This window comes from Castor canadensis, chromosome 4 (assembly GCF_047511655.1).
Source record: "Castor canadensis chromosome 4, mCasCan1.hap1v2, whole genome shotgun sequence".
Taxonomy (NCBI): Eukaryota; Metazoa; Chordata; class Mammalia; order Rodentia; family Castoridae; genus Castor; species Castor canadensis.
The window spans coordinates 92,854,052-92,877,597 of record NC_133389.1 but is presented as its reverse complement, the minus strand read 5'-3'; the positions used below and the strand labels follow the sequence as shown (position 1 = coordinate 92,877,597).

The 23,546-nt window shown below is 35.8% G+C and overlaps 1 protein-coding gene across 1 annotated transcript in view; it reads right to left on the bottom strand.

Moving 5' to 3' along the window:
* The window catches only part of Thsd7b (thrombospondin type 1 domain containing 7B), an 809,913-nt gene that overhangs the window by 685,295 nt on the left and 101,072 nt on the right, over nt 1-23,546 (bottom strand). The window contains exon 2 of the mRNA XM_074070650.1: nt 11,992-12,165. Within this exon, the coding sequence (XP_073926751.1) occupies nt 11,992-12,130 (139 nt within the window). The 5' untranslated portion in view covers nt 12,131-12,165. The remainder of the gene's footprint in view (nt 1-11,991; nt 12,166-23,546) is intronic.

Below are 23,546 nucleotides of genomic sequence, written 5' to 3'. Positions count from 1 at the left end.
AATTCTTAGCCACTCTTCCTTTCAAGAAACAAGCTCGTACTAGAAGATAAAATTAGCAATTCTAGAAAATAAGGCAGTAAAGACAAGGAGGAGAAACAGAACAGGGAAAAAGGGATCCACAAAGAGATATTTCAGATGAGATCCATGCTGCATTCCAGGTTGAATGAGGGGGACAGTGGCTGTCAAAAAATGTCCCAGAGAAAAAAATGCAAGAGCTTTCAGAACTGAGCTTGATTGTTTGGGCATCTGACATCTTGAATGGTAAAAAGCATCAGGAGGTGCAAAGAAGACAAAGCAAAAGAAAAAAGAAGGCAATATCTCATGTCTTTATAAAATAAAGGGATGAAAATAAAGGATGCAGAAACATAGTGTACTGATTGACTCTGCAGATAACATTTATATAGAAAAATCAGTAGAGATTAACTTACATTAATAAGGTAATAAGACCTAAATTATTAGGTCTTCTCCCTCTTTTGAAAAGTTTGACTAGGGATTTGTTAATCTTATTTATCTTTTCAAAGAACCAACTCTTTGTTTCACTTATTCTCTGTATTGTTCTTTTAGTCTCCATTTCACTGATTTCTGTACTAATCTTTATTATTTCTTTTAGTCTACTGCTTTGAGTTTGGCTTGTTCTTATGTTTCTAAGAGCTTGAGATACATAATTAAATTAATTCTTTAAGATCTCTCTGATTTTTTAAATGTAGGTGTTCATAGCTATAAATTTTCCTCTTAGTACTGTCTTTGCCATGTCCCAAAGGTTCTAGTAAATTGTGTTTTCATTTTCATTGAATTCTAGGAATTTTTTCATTTCCTCCCCTTATTTTTTCACTGACCCACTGTTCATTCAATAGTGTATTGCTAGGTCTCCATGTGCTTGAATATTTTCTGCAGTTTCTTTTGCTGTTGATTTCTAGTTTTATTCTATTGTGGTCTGATAAAACACAGGAAGTAATTACAATTTTCTTTTGTTTGTTAAGACTTGCCTTTTGTTCTAAAATGTTTTCTCTTTTGAAGAAAGTTCTGAGAAGAATGTTCACTCTTCAGCTGTTAGGTGAAACATTCTGTTGGTGTCTGTTAAGTCCACTTGATCCATACTCTGCTTAATTTTTAAATTTTTGATTTTTTGGTCTGGATAATCTATCTATTGATGATAGTGGTGTACTGAAGTCACACACTGTTATTTTGTTTGGGGTTTATCTGAGCTTTTATGTCCAGTAATGTTTCATTTATGAAATTGGGTGTGCCAATATTGGTGTGTATATGTTTACAGTTGCTAAGTTCTCTTAATGGATTGTTTCATTTCTTAATGTGAAGTGATCTTCTTTGTCACTTCTGACTAATTTCACTTTGAAGCCTGTTTTATCAGATATTAGCTATCTCTGTTGGGTACAGTAGTATGGGTTGGCAATTGTTTTCTTTCAGAACTTGAAATATATAACTCTAAGCTCTCCTTACTTTTAATTTCTGTTGAGAAATCTCTTATTCTGATGGGTTTGACTTTATAGGTGACTTAGCACATATCTATTGTAGCTTTCAATAATCTTTCCTTGCTCTGTGTACCTAATGTTTTCATTGAAATGTGATATGGAAAGGTTCTTTTCTGGTCATATCTATTTGGTGTCTTAAATAGCTCTTGTACCTGGATGAATGTCTCTTCCTTAAGATTTGAGAAATTTTTGTTATTATTTTATTGCGTTTTTTGGTGGTGTGGGAATTTGAATCAAGGCTCATGCTTGCTAGGCAAACACTCTACCACTTAAGCCCCAAGTTCCAGCCCTTTTTGCTTTAGCTATTTTTCACAAAGGGCTTATGTTTTTTTACTGTGATTCACCTTAAACCATAATCATACCTATCAGGAGGTATGATTAATCTCAGTCTTCCAAGTAGCTGAGATTACAGGCATGTACTACCCCACCTAGGTTGTTCTTTAGGATATGGCCTAACTTTCTGCCAAGGCTGGCTTCAAACCCTGTTTCTTCTATCTCTGCCTCCCAATTAGCTAGAATCACAGACATGAGCCATGACAAACCCTGTTTCTTCTATCTCTGCCTCCCAATTAGCTAGAATCACAGACATGAGCCATGACACTTAGCTTGAATATGTTTTCTATGCCGTTAGCTTGCATCTCCTCTCCTTTTTCTATGCCCATAATTCATAGGTTTGGCCTTTGAATGGTGTCCCAGATGTACTGCATGTTCAATTTGTACTTTCTTATTTTTTTCTTTATCTGAATGCTCTAATTGATCTACTTTTTCTTTAAGCTCTAGCAGTCTATCTTCAAACTGATTCAATCTAAAAAGTCCAAATGGCCAAAATGCACATGAAAAAATGCTCAAGATACATAAAGGAAACACAAATCAAAACCTTGTTAAGATTTCACATTCCTCCTGTTAGACTGTCTACCATCAAGAGCACAAACAACCAAAAATAGAGAATTTTGGGAAAAGGAACATTAATACACAATTGGTGGGAGTGTAAATTAGTACAACCACTATGGTAAACAGTATGGAAGCTTATCAAAAAATAAAAATAGAACTGCCATATGATCCAGAAATAATATTCCTAAGGTTATACCCAAAGGAGTGGAGATCAGGTTACAATAAAGGCACCTGCACACCCATGTTTATTGCAGCATTATCACAATAGCTAAGCTATGGAAACAGCCAAGATATCCCATGACTGGTGAATGGTTTAAGAAAATGGAATTTCATTCAGCCATAAAGAAGAATAAAATTTTGTCATTTGCAGGTGGAATATAGACCTAATGCAAATAGAAGCAGTATTAGGAAAAACAGGTCACATACAAGGAGGGAGAGTAAAAGAAGGAAGTTAAGAAGGTGAATATGGTTGATGTACTTCCTATACAAGAATGAGTATAGAAGTTTATACCTGTTCAAATCACCATAAGAGGACTAATACAGAAAGGGGAAAAATAGAGGAGATGAAACAATATGGGTTACAATACATATATGCATATAAATGTCACAAGGAAACCAATGTATAACTATCTTAAACAAACAAAAATGTCTATTTTTTTTGACAAAAACAGAGAACAAGAGGGCAGAACAGATCCTGTCTTTGGGTTTGCTACTAGGGGAGGGAAGAGGCTGTGGGGAGAGGGTATAGGAGGGTGAATGTGGTACAAATATTGTGTACACATGCTTATAAACAGAAAAATGAGACCAACTGAAACTATTCCAGGAATGGGGGAGGGAGGATAAAGCAGAATGGTAATGGGGGTGAATTCAACTATGATATATTGTAAGAACTTTTGTAAATGTCACAATGTTCCCCAGCACAACAATAATAATAATTTAAAAAAATAGTCCACATAAGAAAAAAATTTGATCCAATCTATTGATTAGGTTTTCAACTGAGATTTCTATTTGATGCATTGAGGGTTTTATTTTCAGAATTTCAATTTGATTTTTTCAGTACCTCTATTTTTTAAATTTAACCTCTTCCACAGCCTACATTATCTTCCTTATTTCATATAGTTGTTTATTTTTATTCTCTTTGAATTCAAGTATTTATACATGCCCTCTTTAATTTCATTGATCATTCCTTTAATCACTCCTTTGAATTCTCTATCTGGGATTTTCACCCACTTCACTTTCATTACAGTTTCTAAGCTTGTGGTGTTTGCTGTCTTTTGGAGGAGTCATATGCTTTGTTTTTTTCATATTTTGTATACCTCTGTGCTAGGATTTGTGCATCTGAGAACAAGTCATTGGTTAGAAGTTTTTATCACCTGTAGTCTTTCAATTCCTGGAACTGAAAGGAATATGTAGTGACAAGTCTGAAGTTTCTCACCACTGTACTGGGAGTATTGCTGAGTAGCCAACCATTTGCTGATGTTTTCAGGGCACTGGACCTGATCTCCACCACCACTCAGAAAGAGGAAAATTAGTTGAAATCTCTTACAGTTCCTAGTGTGCATGTTTGTTATATATGGGTTGAGGCAGGGGCAGCCAAGAGTCAGTTGTGTTGCTTTCACTTTGAAAGCTTTCCATTTTATGAACTGGGAGCTACTGGTGGCTGCAATCAACTTTGCATCTTGTGTATACTGGGCAGATCCTCACTTGCTCTAAATGAACCCCAGTTTGTGTCCTTGGGGTCAGTAAGCAGCAAGGCCTCTGGGTATACCCCAAATGTGCAGGATAATGGGTGGAGCAGTACACTGAGTTCTGCACTTGTGGTGCAGAAGTGAGGGACTCAGGCAGACTGCCTGACAGTTTCAGTGCTTTAGACCCTATTTAGCAATTCATATCCTGTGGGTAGGAGGAAGCTTAGGAAATTGCATGCTTCACAGGATCTGTGCTTGGAGTTCCCAATCCAGCCTGGCAGCAAATACTCAAAAAGGCCAGGCAGCATCCTGGCAGGTATAAATGCTTTCAGATCTTGCACAGACAGAAGTTACCTACCTTATAGGAAGGATGTAGATGGGAATATCATATGGTTCTCAGCAACTGTGCTCAAAGTTCTCAGACCTGCCTGGCAGCAAAAATGAACAGGGAACAGGCAGATCTTGACAACCAGTCTAGTGTTTTCAGACAAGGTCCAGCACTTTTCCAGCCCATTGGAGGAAGGAAGGTGGGGAAATCACTTGTTTTTCAGGAAACACTCACACCCACCAGACAGTACCTGCAGGCTACTCCCTCCACCCACCATGTGCTGTTTCTACAATGATTCTTAGCCATAGCATGTGCTCCTCAGTAAGGATGGCAGGGTCACTTCCCATGCTCCCTGCTGCTTAAACATCTCTATGCATCCATATCAGACCCTCTTGTTTTTCACAGTCGTCTCTTATGGTTATCTCCCGCCAAGACACTATGCCAGAGTGTCTCAAAACTCTATGAGTCATGGTTGTTCCTTTTATTTAGTCCCCAAAGTAACTCAAACAATAGGTTCTCACTCAACATGATGCCTTGTTGAGCTCTCTGAGTTATGCAGAGTGAAAAAAATGTCTTCATTGTCCAATGTTAACCTGCCACACAAAAGAAGTCACCCTTAGACCAAATTCCTGCAATGGGATCAAAGTTGGGGTGAAGTGTAGTCTTGTCCTGCATCTAGGTTGACCATTCTGTCCCCAAGGCCACCTAACTTACTTTGGGGTGGAGGCTTTGGCTTCTCCTCTCTTACAGGGAGCTAAGGCTAGAAGTGCAGGCTGTTTCCTAACTTACTTTATCATTTTATTGTCTTTTGTGCTTTTCATCTGTCTTGTCCCTCTTTTGTGGTTCTTGATGTTCTTCCTCTCTTTCTTCATTTGTCTCTCATTTGTTACAATATCTTTTCTCATTCATGGAATTGCATAAAGAAAGCTTCCACTCCACCATCTTGCCCACTATTTTGAATGACTGCAGTAAGAAGGGGAGGGATACATAAGTTTGTGTTAAGTCCTAAGCAAGCATAGCAACAGATTAATAGGAAGTATCTAACATTTAAAATTAAGAAATATGTATAACTAAGAAATAATAAGCATGTAGCTTAAGAATGTGGAGTTGAATAAAAAGAAAAAAGTTGAAACTGGCTACTTTCATGGAATTGAACTGAGAGCAGAAATTCAACTGGAATAGTGTAATATGTTGTCATAAGAATTAGAGTAATATTTGAATTTTTAACAATTATACCTATTCTGTTTTTTAAAGAACAATATTTAAGAATTATACCTATTCTACTTTTTAAACAACTGACTGAGTTGAACAATTTTTTCCAGAAATAATGAGAAATTGCACTGAAATAAAGCAACATGGAAATATAGATCCTATATTTTCACATTTACGGATTTATAAGTTTAACTTTAGTTTTCAACCATTTTATAGTGTCTTCTCAATATATATTTATAATTTTATATTACATATATATATATATATATATATATACCCAGAATAACATGGATCAAATCTTTCTCTTTTGTCTCCTCATTTCTCAGTTCTCAACACACACACACACACACACACACACACACACACACACACACATACACACACATACACACACACCAAAAGTCAATGCATCTTGTTTTATTAATACACAGGGAATATTTTATGCAATAGTTATTTATGTTCTATGTACTTGGAATATATCAACAAAACCAGTAAAATATTCTGTTCTCATAAGCCTGTGTTTTAGTGCAATTTAGAAAAAAGAGCAGAATATTTTATGTAACTTAGGTAATTTAGAGATTTTCTTGAGTTATTGGGAACATTATAAAACTAGTACTTATTGTCTCTAAGGAAAAGTAATTAGAATTTTTAGCAGAAAATCCCATGTCATATATGTCTATACTTTTTGATATCACAGAAGAAACTCCACTGAGGGTATATTAAATGCGTGCCTCTTAGATAAACTAATATCCACAGAAGTAAAATGATTTCAATTTAGTCTAATTCCCAAAGGAAATATCTCATGGACTTCTAGTACATATTTTAAAAATAATAGCTTTCTTCCATGAACATTTTATTTTTCTCTAAGATGCTTAAAGTTTAGTGTACAGTGTATAAAATACATGTAATGCAACTTCCCCTTGAAGTACTTACAATACTGAAAAAGTTATTATTTAAAGTATAATTAAATGTAGACATGTGAAAGATTTATTTTCCTAATATAAGCTCTCTTTTAAGATTGATTCCAGTTTATCTACTTACTTCCCACAACACAGATCATTTTTCTCATCCTTTTTATTCATTAAATAGGTACTACAGAAATCAAACCTTTTCAAGAATCTAGAATACATTAAAAAGTTTTAGACCTAAAATATTAGCAAAATAATTTATGATCACTTATGAATGAAATGCATATACCTGTAAAACAACTTCTCCTTTTTACATGTCTAAGGGAGAAAATTATGCAAATTGTGTCACAAAAATCATAATTAAATATTCCAAGCATTTACTTACTACATAATAATGATAGAAATAGTAGTTAACATTTATCAAGTAGCCACTATACCTTAGCTATTTCAATATATCATCTTAATTCTCAAAACTTCCCTGAGAAATGTTGATTATTATCAAAATTTCCAGATGCACAAATATTCTCAGGGAGATAAAATAACTTTCTCCCCTTCAGACACTCAGAATTTGAACATGGATCTGCCCATGTACAAAGCTTTATGTCTTTTTTTCCTATGTTAGAACAATGTCTTAGGATGATTAAAGACTATTAAAAAGGCCTCTCACAAAGAAACAACTATGGAGCTTTTTTTGTTTCAGAACTTGTTATCTAAAGCAAAGTTTGTTTTCTAGTCTTTTTATAAGCTCACTTGCAAAATGTAATTTTGGCTAATGAAAATATTCTGAAATTAGATAGCAGTAATGGTTCTACCACACTGCAAATGTACTAAATATCACTGAATTTTACACCTCTAAAACTGCGAAAATGGTAAAGTTTACATTATGTGCATTTTACCACAGTACTTTTTAATGTCATTTAGCTCCCAAAAGGAAATAATGTAAATGCTATCCTCTACATATTCAAAATCACAAATTGCAATTTCTTTTTTTCAGTTCTAAGGCTACATTTAAATTCTACCTCTTTGTTAGCAGTTTTCAAATTAATATCTGCAGCAAAAACCTCTCCTGACTTCAGATCCTATGTATACAACTTTCTAGCTGGCACAGGGATTTTTATATGCTCTAAGCATGACCACGGCCAATCCTGAGCTCCTATTCTACATGCTCTCAACAGCAGTTGCTCATAGACAGCCTATCTTAAATGAATTATTTCACTCTTCAGATGCTCACAGTAAAGTCCATATCTCCTTGTCCTTCTTTCCCTTCTGTCCTATCCCCTGTCAGTAAATCCTGATGGCTTCAGTTTATATGGACATCATTGACAGCCTGGGGCCTAGAAATGCTTTGTTCTAGGGACGGGCTGTCATGTTCATTTTAGGTATTTACCAGCATTCACAATCATGTATGCTTATGAAATCGTAAATGTATGCAGACATTGCCAAAATCACCTCTGACTGAAAACTGGCTACAGTTCATCCACAGTTCAACCCTTCCTTGTCACCTTCATTGCCATGACCTTAGTTCACCCTACTATCCTCACTCTTTGTATCTGCAGTAGCCTCCTAACTGGTCTCCCTGCTTTGTCCTTTTCAACTGACCACCATCAATGATCCTATTCAAATCTTATTGGAAAGAAATCAGGTCAATGTTCTCTCAAATCCTTTGATATCTTTCTATTTAATCCATAGTAAAAACTGTGACATCTGAGGACATGGCTGACCCCATCCTGTTACCTCTCTGACCTGATCTCCTGTCACTCTTCCCCTGTTCTCACTGCTCCAGCATGCTGGATGCTTCTCTGGTCCTTAAAACATGCCCCTCATACTAGAGCCTTGGCCCTTATTGTGTCCTCCATCTGGAATGTCCTGTATCTCAGTACCCACATGGCTAGCTCCTTCATATCCTTCAGGAGTTTATTCACATTCAGTGAGGCATCTCACGGACAACATACTCAAACTTTCAGTCTTTCCTCTACCACTGTATATCCCTCTTCCTTGTCCTACCTTTCCTTCTTAGCACTTTTCACCATCCAGAATATGTTCTATTGATCATGCTTAGTACCCTATGCCTGAGGACTAAGGATCTGTCTGTTATGTTCTCAAACAATTTATCTCATGTCCATGTAACAGTGTCTGGCACATTGTAAGGACTCAAGAAGTGTTAGTGGAATGAGTACACCTCTTAGAACCAATACTGAGAAATGTTTAAGAAGAGTACTATTTGCTATAAAGGACATGATCTGCTTAGCCCTATAAAGCAGGCACACATGAATAATTATATATTTATATTTAAAACACCAAGCAACCTTACTCCTTTTGAGATACTCTTGCTGATATGGCTTGCATGATGGATTGCATGATACTAAATATTGATCAGAGGATCTCAACACAATGATGACAGGCATTCAGTAGCCTTGCCAGATCAATGACCCCACAGCCTACAATTCACCATCTCTCCCTTAGTACAGAAACCTGTAGTAACATAACACATCATTCACTTATCATTCATCAATCTGTTGTGTTTCCAAAGCCTGGCCTCACCTAGAAACACCACTAACTTGGATGAGGCTGACTGACATCTAACCGTCTGATTTTGGGAGAAAATGATAGAGACCAATAAAGAGTTTAAGCAGTTAACACCCAATGTAAACCTAGAGAAAAGTTTCTAGGTTTCTAAAATAAAGTATATTTATCTGAGTTACCATGGAAATCTGTTTAAAATCCAGATTATATTGGACCTGTGCCCTTGGATTTAAAAACATACTGTAATGAATAAAAGAAATAAAATAAAATAAATGAAAATAAATAAATAAAATAAAAAACATACTGTAAAAACAATTTCAACTGCAGTTTTTTTTAAAAAATCAAAATGCAATATAATAAACTCATTTAAAAATAGGAAATAAACTCTAACATGTCAAAGTTGTCTTTGAAGGAGATGACCCAGAATTATTCTAGGGGATGTGTCTTCTCAAAATAATTTAGCATTTAACTTTAAAATAATGCTTCATCCATGTCAGCATTACTTATAGTAGTTAAAAAAAAAACCCTAGAAACCTCTGATAAGTCAAGCAATATGGGAAAAAAGAAAAAAGAAACTGGTAGAAAGAATTTTTAAACAAAAATATGCTATGCTGCCATGAAAAGATGAGGTTGACCTATGTGCAGTAATACGTAACATGCAAAAGTAGGCAGAGCATGATTCTACTATACAAAACAAAATATGTTTGAATTGGATCTTTTCATATCCATCTCTCTGCCATCATCCTCTTTGCTCTCTGTGCAGGAGGCTCAATGTGGACATTTCAATAGGCTCTTTTGTGTTGTGGTGGCTTTTGGAGGGGAGGTTCATCCAATGGGAGTCCTAGAAGGAGATATGAAGGCAGGGGGAGACTGAGGGAGGAATATTCATTCCTCTACCATCCTTCCTAATGGCCATGGTATCTGTCAGAGATCCTCTCCAGAAAGTTTTCCCTTCAGATTCTATGAATTGCTCTTTCTTCTTGACCCAGAATGTCTAGAACTTGAAACAACACCCCACTGATGTAGCTTGGGTACATTCTTATGGCTGTCCTTAAATTCTGCTCATACTTGCCCACTTTTGTAAATAATAATTTGCCTGTGCCATTTCTTTTCTGGCAGACACCTAAATAACAATGATAGCAATACTTACATGTATGTGTGTTTTCCATTATTTACATACACAAATATGTATCATACATACTTACACATGCAAGGAAAATTTCTGAAGAATACAAAAGAGATTGGAGAGTGAGACACGCCATCTGAATTTTTGCTTTTAATTCTGTACTGTTTGAATTTTTCTACTTTTAAAATTATGGTCATATACAAATAATCTGGTTTAGAAGCAAAAACCAAGTGTGAAAATATATATTATTATCTTTTTAATGTCATGGTAAAGAGGGGAAGAAGCAATAAACTCCACAGAAAATGACCTCAATGTTCATTTCGAACAATGCAGTGTGTCTGATAGAAAGGATTCTTGCTTCTGAAACTCAAGATGGGCATTTATCAAAATATTCAACCAGTATACAGCTGATTCTGCCCCATATTGTTCCCATTACCTATTTTAGAAAAACATATATTTATAAATGTGCTTCAAAATAAGCTCATTTTCTTAATGCATCTCATTAATGTTTAAAATTTGCCACTTTTCATTTTAATTGCATTTGTTGCAGAAATTTAGACAGGAGGAAAGCCAGATAAATATGCTTATTTTGATTTGACAAAATGCCTGTCTTTTGTGATTAAAACAAAATAATCTCATCTTTAGAAATGCAGTATTGACTTTTAGAACTATTTCCAAAGCTTAGTAAAACTACTGTAAGAAAAAAAGTTGCAAATCACTAATGTGATATTGGAGCCCACAATTCAATTAATTTGTAGGGGCTTTAACACAATTAAATTCTCTCCAGTCTGTACCTCTAATGGTGCTAGTTTTTATATTTAATATATTTTAAAGCATAATTCACTTTCATTTCTGCAAAGTCACTTAAATATTATAAATATCACTTTTATGCATATTTCCATGGTGACAATATGTTGGCAGTCTATTTAATTTACAGATGATGAAACCAAAATGAAAACTCTCTGAGGATCATAGATCTTCTACAACATCATATTTTCCTTCTAAGATATTAAGTATATATATATAAGTTATCTGTATTTGCAAGAATGGACTCTTGAAACATTAATAAGTATTTTATGTGCTCTGATTGTGAAACTTTAAGAATTAAAATCCAGAAGAAAGGAAAGAACCAGTGACACAAAGAGCCAAGATATTTTGGGTTCATAATTAAAGTTAATAAATTATTAGGCTTTGGAATTTTGAATTTAATAAATGTTTTCCACAGCCAATTAAGGCACTATTTAGAGAAGAACGTAAGTTTTATATAGCCTTCAAACCCAAGCTAAACTTATGCATACGCATAAAGATAGATAGCTAAGGATCTCCAAATACATTTTGGTAACTTTATAGTCACAATTAATGAGCAAAGTTTTTAGGATAAGTTTTCACATTCTCGAACCAGATGTACAGAATCTATGCTGGAAAGTATTTAATAATAAAAACCTAACTAGTTTGAACCTTGAAGGAAAGAGATACACAGAACTAATCCAAAGCATTTTAACTGAGGGTATCAGTTCAATTCAGATGTCATTTTTGCTACAAATGTGCTGCTCAGTGATGAAATATTTGACAAAGGAGAAGTAGATATAACTATGAAAATCATAACTTTAATTGACAACAACATGAAAATTCTGAAGGATAACAAGCATCACAGATTCCAGTGACAATTAGGCAAGAATGAAAATCCAATGTAAGCTATATAATAAAGAAAAACAGTCTATTTTTCTTCTCTGGTATTTTCCACTACTCCACAAATAAGAACAAAGATGGAAAGAATATTCTCATTAATGACAACATGACAAAAGAGAAGCCAGGACATTCTTACCTGGTTTCCAGATAAATTGATTATCCTTTTTGCCTTCCAAATGAGCTACAAGGGACAGCAAGACAGAAAGCAATAAAAACAGCTTCCTCATGCTCCTCCATACCCAACAAGTAACAGCCAGATTATCCTTTGGAAACATTCTTCAGATTTTTTAGCCTCTTCACTTGCTTATTCCTAAAAGAAAGAAAAAAAAAACAAAGAAAGAAAGTCAGGTAATTTTTTTTTTTTTCTGTTTGGAAACTAGAAAAACTCGTTTTGACTGTAAAAGTGTTTATTATGATAGTATTGCAAATGTTCCATTACCACAAAGGTAGTACATATAATACCACCATTTGAAAGTCAGCAGTTAATTAGCCACATTTATCCATGGAAGCCATCACCAATTCTACAGTCTCAGCAGTCCCTTGGTGAAGTTTACTTCTGTTCTTAAAAGAAACAAAAGCCAGGCGCTGGTGGCTCATACCTATAATCCTAGCTACTCAGGAGGCAGAGATCAAGATTACAGTTCAAAATCAACCCAGACAAATAGTTCTTGAAGCCCTATCTCAAAAAAAAATAAGACTGGTGGAGTGGCTCAAGGTGAAGGCCCTCAGTTCAAATCCCAGTACCTCGAAAAAAAGAAAACAAGATTGGCAAACACTTGGTATATTCCCTCCCTTCTACTCAGCCAAATTCTTTAAGAAGTTCATGCAGACAGACCAAACCAAAAGAGAGAAAGGAATTTTCTAGCAGTAATATAAAAGAAAGTGGATGTGAAGATTGAGGATGAAGCAACTAGTTTTATGTTGAAAAAGAGGTAAACCTCACACAAATTGCTGAGAAGGGCCTTAGGGAACCACACTTGCTCAAAAGAGTCAGGAAGGACACATCTGGCAGAGAAAACAACAAAGCCTTGAAATGTACTTTGTGTTTGGGGACTGGTGATTAGGTGGTGGGCGGTTGCTGTGAAAGACACAACCGGGAGAGATGAATAGATGGAGATGAGATTTAGAAGATAGACAGGGAATCAAACTATAAAGAGCCTTGAATGTCACATGAGAGATTTGGGCTTGGTGCTGTAAATAATAGTAAGAATAAGAATAATAGAAGAGCAAATTATTTTTAAATAACTGAGATCAGTGTGCATAATGATAACTAGAGGATGATGCTGGAGAAAATGACAGTAGTTTGGAGGAGAAACAATCCAGCAACTTATTAAAAAATAAGGAGAGACGTGAGAAGTAGAGCAGAAGCTAGCTTTAAAAGATTTGGGTAACAAATGGATGTGCTATATAAGATAAAGGAGATTTAATAAGACAGAAAACTGCAAAGTTAGATGACTCAACCAATGGGATCCCTGTACCAAACAAGGGAGACAGGAAGAGGGACAGGTTTGGACGGGAAGATAAAAAGAAGTTACTGTAGAATATATGAAGTCTGATGTGCCTGCTAAATATCCAAGTACAATTTTGTTTATCTGGGTTTATTTTATTTGTCTGTTTGTTTGATGTAGTTCTGGAGGAGCCATGTGCATGCAAGTCAAATGTTCTACCACTGAACTACACCCCCAGCTCCAGGTAAAGTTTTTTAAAGATATCAAAATTCTATCACAGTTAAGAAGAGCTGAGAAAACCTAACCATAATACATGTATTATGAAAAGAATATGTAAAGAAGGCATAGGAGGGTAAAAGGATTGAACAGTATGAATACCAAAGGTAGAAGTTATTGCCCCTAAACATCGACCTGTAAAATTGCTAGACAGGTGGCAAATCTGACTATGAGCTTCCTAGTAGCAGAAGAAAAAGACAGCTGTTATCATTCCATAGTCTTCAAATGCATAGGATTAAATTGCAGACCTTTTTTTTCTAGGAGAATCCATTGCCCTGTTCCAAACGCTGATGGAATTCACCCTATGAGTCCTCATAAATACAGATGATTTGAGCAGTGTACTGAACACATCATTTGTTCAAATAAAACAGATCACAGCAAGTTGTGTGTGGCAGAGTCTTAAGGAACTCCTAGAACAACACTCAAAGGGTACAGTGGCAAAGTACAAATCAGTAAAAATCCTATGGGGAATCAAGCAATGAAGTTGAAGTACACAGCTCTGATGGCCTACCTCAATTCACAGATGAACAGAATACTTTGAAAGCACCCAAAAGCTTTACTTTGAATTTCTGTATCACATACCAAGAGTGAAGGGCTCTTGCTGAAATCAAATTAGGTACACTTGCTTGACTATCCCCAAGAGTGGCTCATCAGAGGATTTCATAGAATGTTTGGGATATTACCAGGCACAATTCTAAAACATTTGTCCTTGAGAACTGATCTGGACATATTTCCTTAGTGCAAATAGCCAAGAGTATGATTGAACACAGCAGTGCATTTGCTGAGGGTTGGGCAACCTGTATATTAAATTATAGTTTATTCTAAGGCCATTGCTAGCTTATATGGTATTTTTATGTGAAGCCTCTCCTCAAGGAGAAATACTTTGAAGTTACTGTTTATTATAGGCCTGAATTGTTCTAGCCATGAGTCCTTTTCCAGAATCCCAGTGGACAGCAGTCCTGGCAGGGGGTACATACAAGCCCCCTTGTACAGATGAGGATTCATAGACACACAGCATCATCAAGAAGCATTTTCCATGCTAGAAACATTGGAATCTCAATTCCCATCCATATGTTCCTGTGTAAGTTAACATCTGTCTATGATTTTTTAACCACTTAGATAGAAAAGGGTATGTACACACAGACACACACACCCTAGACCAATGGCAAATACACATGCTTATTAAGAAGCAATGGGAATTGTACCATATTTTTTTTTCAGACAAAGTGTCACTGTATATCCCTGACTGGCTTGGAACTCCCAATCCTCCTACCTCCACTTCCCAAATGCAAGGATTAGAGGTGTGCACCACCACACCTGACTCTACCATAGCATTTTGAAGTCGGCCTAGTCTTTTGTCTCAATGGACACTTCTGCTGGAAGTCAGATTCAAGCCATGACAACCAACATAGAATTCTCTCTCTCTCTCTCCCTCTCTCTCTCTCTCTCTCTCTCTCTCTTTCTCTCTCCTTCTCTCGCTCTCTTCCTCTCTCTGTCACCTGCACACACACAGACATACACACAAATGGGTGATTAATTCTGCATAATATACATTTGACAAAAATACTTAATTCTGGACATTTTTCATAAGGCATCAACACCAATTATTCTATTGAGGCAGTAGAAAACAATCTACATATTGCCCCCATGATACAATATAACTTTCTGGCAAATCCTACAAAGTTGAAAAACATGCCCCTGGGAAAGTAAATGAACTAGCCTTCTGTATAATGAGAGATTTAAGTCAATGTTAGAGGGCATTTGATGAAAATGATGATTGTGTTTTAGGGTAGATAATCCTAAATTATTATTACCAAAGTTAATTAATTACCTAGCAGACCAGCTACTAGGCCACTCCTTTTCATGACACAAAATCCCTAGGGTATAGATGAATTTCTCCATTCTCATTAGTAGGAGATACGATTCTAGCATATATTAAAATATATTTGTCATTAAAATGTAAACTAAATAAAAGGAGGACCAAAAGCTTATTTGCTATATGCCAAACAGCTGTAGGTAGAAAGCCAACAGCTGTAGTTAGAAAGCCAAAAAATGATTTAAAAAGATGATGAGTTCTGATAAGACCACACAGGAGCCAGAATAATTAGGCAAGGATTCACATATAAATATTTTGAATTTCACATCAATCTTTGGATTTTACTTGAAAACATAATACTGGTTTAACACAGGTTACTATGAGCCTCAGTCTCCTCATAGCCCTTCTTGTCATCTTAAAGCCCCCTCATACTGATTCTGCAAAGAGATTTTTATTGCCTTCAGTATTACCTAGGTCAGGACTCAACATTCAGAATGAAAGATCCCTGGGCAGAGTGGCTTACAGGCCCCTAGATGTCTGTGGTCACCAGATCTCCTAGCTATCACTGACTAACAAGGCATGGTACCATTAGAAAATCTAAGCTGGATCTTGAACAAAAAGAAATCCTAAACAGATCTTAGAGAATGACCAAAAGATCTCAGTTTAGGATGCCACACAACCTTAATCCTAAAAACATCCAAAAAATTTTGGTATTTATGTTGCCTTTAACACTTTAACTCATTACTTCCCTTTACCCAAGAAACTTGAGGGAAGAGAATAGGAAACAAGCTTTGATGGAGCTTCCTCCAAAGTGCACTTATGTAACAGGATGTCTATGTTTTTGAGCCCAGGCTGCTGTGTAACTGGCTTTGGGCTCTTTTGTTCTCTTCCTATGAGAGGCAGGGGGTCTGATTCCACCTGCGTCACCTTCCCTTTCGCAGTCTGCAGTAATGCCCCTTGCAATAAAGCTACCTAAATGCAAAAAAAAAAAAAAAAAAAAAAAAAAAAAATTTTGGTATTTATGTTGCCTTTAACACTTTAACTCATTACTTCCCTTTACCCAAGAAACTTGAGGGAAGAGAATAGGAAACAAGCTTTGATGGAGCTTCCTCCATCAGTCAGGCTACATAGAATGAGACTCTGCTGAGCTTATAGAAAGTGCAAGATGGAATTTCAGCACAGATTTGTCTTATTCCACTAAACCATGTTGTCTTTTTTCCCACCAAATGCTTGAAACTCGTTAAATTATTCTTTGGAAAACACTGAGCGTCATTCTTACAACTGTAACTTGAGAAGCCACACAAAATTCACTATAAAGAAAGAAAATGAGAGGACAAGAAACAATTAGAGATTCTACCCCTCTGTATAGCACAAACGAAAAACAGGCTTTAACTATGATAAAATACATCATGCTAGAGGTGGCTACCCATAATGACATGAATAATTTAAATCATGAAGGTCATTGAATTTCTAAACCAACTTGCTTACTATATGTCTCAGCATCCAAAATGTATTTGCAAGGTGAGCTCTAAACTTATGAAAACTAAGAGAAATAAAAGCACAATTTCTTCTTTTAGCCTCAGTTTTCTAATCATTTAAAAGCCATTCAAACTATGAAAAATGTGCCCTAGTCTTCATATACATTTCATTTTCCTTAAAATACATTCTTATCAGTGAAGTCCTTGAATATTTAAAAGGTACCAAACTTAAAAAATAACATAGAAACCATTCCAACTTGCTTTCAGCCTAAAGGAACAGCAATGAATGGCAGAAAAGCAAACTGTGATGATGTGTATCTCCATAGTGCCATCTCATGGTAAGTGTGCAGAGAAGATCACTCTGTTAAGATAGCCAATTAGCAGATTATTTGTTGTGCATTTTATTTCATCTTCCATGCTATACTTACCATTAGCTACTATATACATGATACTGACCTAAATACTGCATTTAACACTCTCCACAGTCCTGTGAAGTGGTTATTCATATTGTTCCCCATTTTAGAGGTAAGGAAGCTGAGGCATAGAGAATAAAGTGAAAAGCTGAGGTCACAAAGGTAATATGTCATTTGAAAGTGACCTCAATGACCTTCCTCTGAAACAAGAGAGACTAATATTATAACTCAATATTAACATGAGCAGTTTTACTGTTGGTGGGAATGTAAACTAGTACAACCACTCTGGAAAAAAATTTGGAGGCTACTTAAAAAGCTAGACATTGATCTACCATTTGATCCAGCAATACCACTCTTGGGGATATACCCAAAAGACTGTGACACAGGTTATTCCAGAGGCACCTTCATACCCATGTTTATTGCGGCACTATTCACAATAGCCAAGTTATGGAAACAGCCAAGATGCCCCACCACTGACGAATGGATTAAGAAAATGTGGCATCTATACACAATGGAATTTTATGCAGCCATGAAGAAGAATGAAATGTTATCATTCGCTGGTAAATGGATGGAATTGGAGAACATCATTCTGAGTGAGGTTAGCCTGGCCCGAAAGACCAAAAATCGTATGTTCTCCCTCATATGTGGACATTAGATCAAGGGCAAACACAACAATGGGATTGGACTTTGAGCACATGATAAAAGCAAGAGCACACAAGGGAGGGGTGAAGATAAGTAAGACACCTAAAAAATTAGGTAGCATTTGTTGCCCTTAATGCAGAGAAACTAAAGCAGATACCTTAAAAGCAACTGAGGCCAATAGGAAAAGGGGACCAGGAACTAGAGAAAAGGTTAGATCAAAAAGAATTAACCTAGAAGGTAACACACATGCACAGGAAATCAATGTGAGTCAATGCCCTGTATAGCTATCCTTATCTCAACCAGCAAAAACCCTTGTCCCTTCCTATTATGGCTTATACTCTCTCTACAACAAAATTAGAAATAAGGGCAAAATAGTTTCTGCTGGGTATTGAGGGGGTTGGGGGAGAGGGAGGGGGCGGAGTGGGTGGTAAGGGAGGGGTGGGGGCAGGGGGAGAAATGACCCAAGCCTTGCATGCACATATGAATAATAAAAGAAAAAAAAAACATGAGCAGTTTTTCATGTCCCCCAAAACACAGAGCCTTTTCAACACTGTGGGTTCTCTCATCAGTTTGTTCAAGGCAAGCTACATATCATTTCACTTAATCCTCACAATAATCTTGTGAGCATTTTCTCCTCTTTTCTGCAATAAAGAATAGTCATTAAATATATTAAATAATTATTCCAAGGTTTCTTCGGAAGCTGGGTCACCAAACCATCTGTTACCACAGTCCCCTGTTTACTACATCACTTATGGTAAAGCCCAGCTTATCACCTGACAACCTCAACCCCTGAGAGTCCTCAACTGCATATAACATAAGGACAGTCATCCATAACCCTTAGTGGAGGAAAGATGGAATAAAATAATAGTTAGAAAATGTATAGATGAGTGCCTGCCCAAGAGCAAGTGCTCACTAAGAGGTTGTCAATATTCCTATTGTCATTGTTCTTCTAGCATTCAGAACTCTCTCTACAGCTATATTTAAGGAACACATCAAACACAACCCTGCCTGCAGCAAAGAAGTAAGAGATGATTTTTCAACCTCCCAATCTTGTGACATTGGGCCATATGTCTGAAGAGCTAAGAGCACTCTGTACCAAAAGCATCATTAAAGATTCACACTGACCCTGTGAAGGAGAAAACAGGCATTATCATCTCTATTTTATGAGAGAGTGACCTCTGGCCTCTCAATGGCATGATGTTTAGTAACCTCTCCAGCCTTTTTAACTGTCTGCTATGTACCTAACTCCACAGACTCTAGCCAGACACGTTCTTCAGCTAAGTAAAGAATTTTAATGATGTCAAATGTAAGTGGGTGGTACATGGATGCAAACCATAAAAATATATAATCACTTTGTATTTGGTTTGTTGTAGTAATAATTGTAAGAGGTTTGCAACATGTAACGAAGTCATAAAATTCCACAAAAAGTTGACACAAATATTTTACCTATCTCTGAACAAGCTTTTTCAGAAATCATAACAGATAGAAAGCAGGCACAAAATAGCTTTTCTGACACCAAAAATACAACTTGATAGTGGCAGCATAGAGTACTATATTATTCCTTTCTTCTAGAACTACAGCTTTTTTAGAATGCCCTCATGATCTGTTATAAAGAGAAAAGTCACATTCCCAGATTTGCTTGTCACTAAATGAACCATACAACATGATACTGGCCAATGATTTGTAGGTAAAAGTGTCAAAGATATGGAGACCTCCCTCATTCCAATAAAAATAGAAAGAATGGATGGTCCTTTGCCATTCGTCCTTTTCCCACAAAACAAAGATATAATGCCAAGAGGTGCCAGAGTCATTCTGAGACCACAGGGGCGAACCCCATCCCCTAAGAGCAAAGGAGTGGAAACACAGAAGACCTTGAGAATCAGATGCAGTTGTGCAGCCCGAGATACTGCTCTAGATTGTGAACACCTAGACTGTCTGTTTTGTAAGAAAAACAAACCCTTTTGCTTGAAGCCACTTTTTGTCTACTTTCTGTTATATAAGCTGTTAGTGTCTATGTCAGTAGGGGAAGAGGATCTAGTGATAAACATCAATTTGTCTGAATGTGTCTCTTGCTATGATGTCTACAAATTAAATACAACTCCTCAAACACATTGAAATGTCTTGCTGAGTATGAACATGGCTAACCTTTGTTCTACCAAACTGAGGTTGTTTATTCCCCATCTTGACTTCTCCAGGTAAGAAATGTACTTCTCCAAGAAAGTATCGTTATCTGATGTCATTTTCATAAGTGCTATTACATAAAAAAGGGGGCATTTCATTTATGATGGAAATTTCATTTAAGGAAGCCGTATCAGCAGATTTGTTCTCATTGGGGGATATGGGGCCCCTTACCAAAGAAAGAGAACAATTTTCAGGTAAGCTGCCTCAGTTTCCCTACCCCCATGACAACAAATTTTCTCATATAAGCAGAGATTAAAGGAAGAACACAAAAAATGAACACATGCAAACACAAAAAAGAACATATTTTTGTAACTTTTTTCTATCCATTGCCACACCATCCTTCATTCAAAGGTATCATAGACACACTCTTATATTTTTAGAACAGCTTGTCCTAACCTCATGGAAAGTCTAGCATCATCTCATTATTCCTTAGTTGTTGCTAAAATCTTCCACTAATCCTTCTTAATCACTTTCTGCACTTGAAGTAAAGACAAAAATTCTTTTTTTTTTTTTTAAATTTTTTACTGGCTACCTCTTTTCAGTCTCCATCCCTAACATTATGACCTCCTCTTCCTTTTGGCTCCTAAGTTGGCATGGCTCTGATTTTGTCTTCACATTCCTTATGTCTCCTAGCTTTGCTGTCACTATAAAGTGATTTTATTTGGTCACACAGCTTTAATATCATCCATCATAATTCCCATTTCTCCGTATTCATTCCCATATCTCTAGCTCTGACTTCTTCCCTGATCTCATACGTCCGAATTACCACTAAACATCTCCACATACATATCTGATAGGTAACTTTCACATAACATAGAAAGCTGGTCTCTTTGCTTCCCCATGTAGCCCACAGCCCAGTTCTCTCCTATCTCAATCATGGTGTTACACTCTACAGACCAGAAGTTCAGAAGTCATAATGAAATCTTATCTTCCCCTCGCATCTGCAAATCAATCCATCCACTAATCTGGTTTCACACGGGCCAATAGCAAACTTGGTATCTTTGAGAATGTATCCTGGGTTGAGTCTCTAATTCTCTCCTCTGTGGTTACTGAAGTTAATTTAGTAGTTACACACAACCCTGAAGTAGCTGACAATTACTCTTACTTTGTAAATAAGTTATAAATATCTTACTCTACTACCCACCAAAAATCAGAGGAATGGAAAAGTCATATATTGCCTACACTTTTAAAATCCTCAAGTAGATGTATCATTTTTAACAAGGTAGGAATAATATAGAAACATAACATAGGCACAAAAGAGCTTAGGTTAGTTATAAAAAGAAAATGCACTCCATCGGAAAACCTTACTTTCTAGAAAGAATAAGAATATGGATATGACATCTTCTGTAGATATTTTAATAAATAAAATAAATACCTAATCATTTCAGCCTATAGTTTTTCCCACTGGAAAGTGCTGTAAAAATTTCATAATTTCTCTTTATCAAATTTCATATATATATATATATATATAGAGAGAGAGTGAGATTATATATGTAATTATCTTATACACATATATGTGATATACAGAGGGTGAATGATTTTTGTGGGCTCATATTTAACAGTTACTCTAAAGAGCTTTATAAGAATTCAAGATAACTAGACTGTGTGAACAAGATAATATCCTCTTTTCAAATGCTCAACCTTTAAAATTAAAAAATACTTAATTACTCATTAATATTTTCTATAGTATAAGAATCTAAATATTTAATGTCAGTACAATTATCCAGTAAAACTATAAATACAGCTGTGTGTTCTCTTGATTAATTATGCATCTACTGTTGCAAAGGAATTCATTGAAGAATGTGTCCACAGGTGACATGAAAATAATAACATGCTTATAAACCTATAAAATGTTCAAGCAGTCTCTTCCATTATCTTTTATAAGTTTTCATTTATTATGGTTGCACATGGATCATTAATAAGTTACTCATTAGATTCAGAAGATCTGGCAGAATTTACTTTCACCTTGCATCATTCCTACTCCCAACAGCAGAATGATAGCTGAAAGAAAACATTCCAAATTAAATTGAAATGCAAAAGGTAGTTTTTAGATTCTTTTTCTATTGTATAAACCACAAGGGAAGTAAGAATGACATGCATAACCAATGGAAGACAGATTATATTATTTCAAGTAGCATCTTTGAGGATGTCTGTGTGTGTGTGTGTGTGTGTGTGTGTGTGTAGATATCTTAAACAAATTGATGCAGCCTGAAGACATTTAATATGACGTATATTTCATTTACCATTTTCTTACCTTAAAACTGCAATACATTTATTTAGTCAATAGTACCTACCAGCATTTTCAAAGGAATAGGCAAAAGAGCTGAGATATAGTTTGGTTGTAGAGCACTAGCTTAGCATATGCAAGCCCTTGGGTTTGATCCCAAGCACCACAGAAGCAAAACAGAAATCAAAAAAGAACAGGCAGAAACTGATGATAATAAATAAAAACCTACTCTTCATCTTCAATACAATACCATGTCACACTATTAAAGTGTGTGTGCATAAACAAATGATTTTAATAGTTGTATTTATGAGGTATGTCATAATTCAATACAGGTATACAATGTATGATCATCAAATCAGGGTTATTGGCATATCCATCTCCTTAAATATTGATCATTGCTTTGTATTAGGAACCTTCCAATTCCTCTCATCTAGTTATTTATAAAATACCTAATAAACTGTTGGAAAGTATAATCACCCTACTGTGCTGTAGAACTCTAGAACTTATTTCTTCTGCCTAGTTTACTTTGGTACCCTTTACCCAACACCTTTCTATCCTGACTCCTTACTTTTCTTTCTGATCACCACATTCCAATCTCTGCTTCTGTGAATTCAACCCTTTTCCCTTTCATATATATGTAAGAATATGTGGAATTTTCTTTCTGTACATGGCTCATTTCACTTAACATAGTGCCCTCCAGTCTATCCACGTTACTCTAAATTGCAAGATTTCATTCATTTTCTGGCCAAATAATATATTGTGTATACATGCCACATTTCCCTTATTTATTCATCTGTTTATGGGTATCACATTTGATTCCATATCTTGGCTATTGAGAATAATGCTGCAATAAACATGGAAGTACAAGTATCTCTTTAATATGTTGATTTTGTTTTCTTTGGATATATAACAAGGACTGAGATTGCTGGGTCATATACTAATTCTATTTTTGATTATCTGAGGAATCTCTTTCCCATAGTGTCTGACTCAATTTACATTCCCACCAACAGCACCCACAAATGCTTTTAAAATGATAAACTGGCCAAAACACAAAACCAAAATTTTCAAAGAGTGATTTCTCTCATGGAAGAACAAAAGTACACCAGGTATCTTGGCAATTTGCCAGTGGAAATTTTACATTTAGAAGCTTAATTACAAACTTAGATAAGTGGATTATAATGAAAGATATCTCTAGCAAGGGAAGCCCGAC